Below are 4387 nucleotides of genomic sequence, written 5' to 3'. Positions count from 1 at the left end.
CCAAATAAAACTCTAAGAGGCTTTTTAAGCTTTCAATTAGATGGTGTCTCAACTCTTTGTAATATCTCAGCATTACCTAGAACCTAACTAGTGCCTGACACATATTGAGTGATTAACAAATATTTATTAAAGAAAGACTATCCTACATTGTATGAATGTTCTTATAAGTACATTCCTCAGGAAAGAAAGTACATAGTTTTCTTCAGATTCTTAAGATATTTCATGATCTAAACAATAAGGCACCACTACTTTAAAAAAAAAAGAAAAAGAATTCTGTCACTGTGTAATAAAGTCTTAGTAAGAATAACAAGGAAGCAGAAAGGGAAGATTTGTGTGGGGCTGGCTCCCTATCCTAATTTAGAAATTCTCTGTAATGCCAGCCTCTGTGTTGGTAGTCCAGGATGGCTTACTCTCCCCACCTGGAAATTTCTATTTGACCTCTGGGGTCATTTACATAAGATTCTGTGAGATTACTGGCTATATGTTTAGCCTTGAATGGATGAGTCAATGTTAAACAATTTCATTCTGGTTTTGTAGGAATCATAGAATGTCAGCACTGGAAAGAACTTCAGACATGGTCTATTTTGAGGTTTTCAAATTTGTAGCAGATGGGTCACTACTCGCCTACTTGCACGCATGCAAGATATCTCTAATTGGGGACAGCAATCTTTGCATCTGTGTTATTTAAACCCTTTTTAAATATACTATTATTCTATGTAGCCATTAACAACTGGTTGAAATTAGCGTCACAAGGAAACCAGTTTTCCATCCATGTCATGAGTCTAACATCTTTCTATTACAGCTGGGAAAATTGAGAAGATGACATTTAATATGTCTGGGGATTAGAGGTGATTACCTGAAGTGAGTGATATGAGGTTTTGAGATAGCAAGGGTTGTGACCACAAACTACAATCATTTGAGTAACGAAAATAATCTATTTTGCCTCTGCTGTTATCTTTTTTATCTCATCTTTCATAGAATAAAGACTTGAAACTCTCTTAAAAAAACATTTACCTATTTCTCACATACCCTTGGTGGTTAAAAGCAGAGCCTTGGGTGATGAAAAGAAATAACAAATGATTGTATGAAGGATTGTTCCATATTTTGTTCATTTTTATTTTAAACAATGAAATAGTTATGCAAAGCCACGGGCCTCAGGTCACTCTATCTCATCTCTCAGCATCCTTGAAAAAAGCACTGTGGGAAAATCCCATACTTAAATCTAGGAGACTTGGAGTTGTTGGAACTAACTGAGGATTGGTCACCTTCTGGACCTCAGTTTTTTCCCCTATTGTTATAAGAGAATATTGGACACTTCAGAGGAATAGAAACCTGGATTCCTCATGCATGGGAGAGAAAGAATGACTCCCTGTTGAAAAGGAGATTATGATACTTCTTAGTGTGTGTGCGCCCACGTGTGTGTGTTTGTGTGTGTGTATGTGTGCAGATATGCACATATTTAAGGCGAGGGTGAAGACTGGCTGGGGAATAATATGAAATAAAGTGCATTTCCACTTTAAAAATTATTAATGAAATAATGTATACCTGTCTTCAAAATTATCAAACATTACTGTAGTTCCTACAACTTAGAATGGAGCTCTCCCTCTGCATTCCAAGGGCGTATAAGCTCTGAGCCTCACCATAAACTTTTTCAGTTAATTCTATGCAAAAACACTAGAGCAAACTGGAGTTTTAGGCAGACCAGCAGAGATCAAGTTTTGACACAGTCTAGATTTTTTGTTTCCTTTTGAGGATGGTAAGGGTGGCCAGGGAAGGGAGGATTGCTAAATATGCAGTAATCCTCTGCCTTCTTTATCATATTCTCTAAGTAAACTGGCTTAAATCCCAGCCTTTCTTTCTTTTTGCATTGGCACCTCTTTGCAATATGAAAGTTATGAGTATAAATGAGAAAATAAGCAAGTATTATACGAGAACATATTTATTGGCTGAATAATAAAACTTAGTTAAGGAGTTATGAGAATTAGAATTCCCTCTACTCAAAGTACAAGTTTTCAATAAGCAAACAGAAGCAAAACCCCCAGATGAGAAAGAATACACTGGTAACCTAAATCACAGGCTTTTGGAGGTGTGTCAAGACGATCTCCCTACTTCTTTGTAATGGACTGCAGCGCTGATGACACACTCACACAACGAGAGACATGGCAAGTCGGCATATCACAGGAGTTCATGACCACCACAAAGGTTAGGCTTCTTAAATGTGGTTCCTTTAACTTAAACACAAACCCACAGAGGCACCGCAGATAGCTCCCTGCAAAAGATGATTTGCATATAGTTTCTAGCCAATACTCTTAAAAAACACCCCCAAAATCCAAAAGAAAAAGAAGACAAAGAAAAACAAAACCTCGGAGACCATGGTTAATAAATAAGAAGGAAAAGGAGAAGAAACAAGCAACTTCCATCCTCTGGCAGGCATGCTGAGTAGCACCTCTGACCTCATCTGAAAAACAGGCGATGTTGACAGCTTTCAGAGCCCAGGAGAGAAGCCTGAAAGGAGCTGTGCACAAGCTCCCTGGGCATCTTCACTTAATCTCCAGGATGGGGAACTTTAATCAGTCCTTACTGCATAAATTGTATCCTTTTAGATGTGGCTGAAACAGGTGTCTCTGCAGAGTTTATAAAGCCCTTCTAGGAAAGGTAGGAGGCATGGCTTTAAATTGTCCTTTCCAGGTGACAAATCAGTAACAATCACATAAATAGTGTACAAAACTAAAACCACTCAACTCTCACTTTTTTTCTTTTTCAGGATCATTCTCTGAGTGCAAATCAGGTTATAAAAAAAATTAAGTATAAGGGGAAAGTTAGCCCTGTATCTGTCTCCCATCCTCCACCAGGAGGGCTGACCTGATGCCCTCTGCTGGGCAGGTTGCCCCTTCACCTACACTTTAAGATAATCGTTCTTCAGCCGACCTAGTCGGGTCCCATGGCTCCTGATGGTGAGGGCCAGCAGCTCATATTTGTCCCTGAGCCCCACGGAGATGTCCAGCGTTTCCTTCAGCAGGGACCTGGTGTGGACCAGCATCCCCAAGAAGTCCTCGTTGAGCCTGCTCTCTTGCCGGCTGTCCTGCTCCTGGCCCTGCTTGAACTTGCTTTCCAGCTCAGTGAGGGACTTGTCCGAATTGGAGTAGGCATCCCCGATCTGGTGGGACTCCCGCCGCAGGTACTTGCCATAGCTCTCCTCCCCATCAAGGTCGTAGGAGATGCTCTTACTGATGCCCTCCAGCACGCGCCCCGCGTCCTCCACCTGGCGGCCCAGCACGGTGAATTCCTCCCGCAGGGTGAGGCTGAGCAGAGTGCTGGCCGGGCTCCCCTCCCCCTGGGAGCAGCGCCGGTGGTCACTCACCCTGAAGAGCAGCTGGCACTTCTCGGGGTCGTCGTTCTCTTCGTAGTCTCCGTCCGGCACAAAGTAGTGGTGCAGGGTCCCATTGGACATCTCTGGGTAGAGAGGACCGTCGAAATAGCCCTGACACAGGTGGCACAGAAAACCCATCCAGAGAAACTTCAGGAACACCATCCTGGATATTCAGGATGACCGGGGAGCCCTGGAGAAGACTTTTCGCCCAGGCGCAAGGAAGGGGAGGGGGCCCCCTTGGGAGTCAGTGCCTCCCTGCAACGGCGTCAGCTTCAGTCCCCGTCGCCTTGCTGCACCCTGACCCCCCCTCCCCAGCTGGCTGCATGTGGCTGCGCAGCAGAGCCTGGGTAGCAGACCCCGCAGCCAGCAGCCCAGGAGGCACCCTCGCTCTGAGCTCCTGCGCTCGCTCTGGTGGTTGGAACTCAGCCGGCTGTTTCCTGGCGGGATGCCGGCACGATGGGGAACCCCTCCTCCAGGATTCTGGCTGGATGCTGGCTGGCTCCGTTGCCCCTCTCTGGCTCTCCGAGGTCCCTCTTGCTCCTTGGGAAATGGAGCCTGTAGCTGGAGAGCAAGGCTCTTGCCCTCTGATAGGATTTCGACTCCTGGACTGGGTGGGAATGCAGAGATTTTCCTTTGGCTAATGATATCCTGAGGATCTTTCTGCTCTCAAATTACAGCTGGTTTCGTCACTTGGAAGCCAGGGAACAAGTTTGGGAAGAAACCTCTCACCAGGTCTCTGCTATTAAAGGTACAGGGTCTCTTTTTGAGGATTGGTAGGGAGACCCTGGAAAACAGAATTTAAAGTGAAGGAACAAATGGGAAGAGGATAAACTGAATTCCCATAACAGAAAGGCTGTTTAACTATTAACTATTGGGAGGAAGGGTAATTACCCTGGAGAAATGCCACTTCACAATTTTAAATGTGTCAGTTAGATTGGATTCTGTGAGTATGCCCTGTTTTTATCACTAAAAAGTTTATCACTTTGAAGACAAATCTGCAATGTATGAAATGGCAGT

The 4387-nt window shown here is 44.3% G+C and overlaps 1 protein-coding gene across 1 annotated transcript; it reads right to left on the bottom strand.

Moving 5' to 3' along the window:
- Nucleotides 1–1923: 1923 nt before the first annotated feature.
- FIBIN (fin bud initiation factor homolog) lies at nt 1924–4012 on the bottom strand. The gene has a single exon (XM_055423748.2). The coding sequence runs from the start codon at nt 3530–3532 to the stop codon at nt 2897–2899; it is 636 nt and encodes a 211-aa protein (XP_055279723.1). The 5' UTR covers nt 3533–4012; the 3' UTR covers nt 1924–2896.
- Nucleotides 4013–4387: the final 375 nt, after the last annotated feature.

Source organism: Moschus berezovskii, chromosome 14 (assembly GCF_049115385.1).
Source record: "Moschus berezovskii isolate FMDL1 chromosome 14, NW_MosBer_1.0, whole genome shotgun sequence".
Lineage (NCBI taxonomy): Eukaryota > Metazoa > Chordata > Mammalia > Artiodactyla > Moschidae > Moschus > Moschus berezovskii.
Note: the sequence above shows the minus strand (reverse complement) of the source record. Positions and strands in the feature narration are given on the sequence as shown.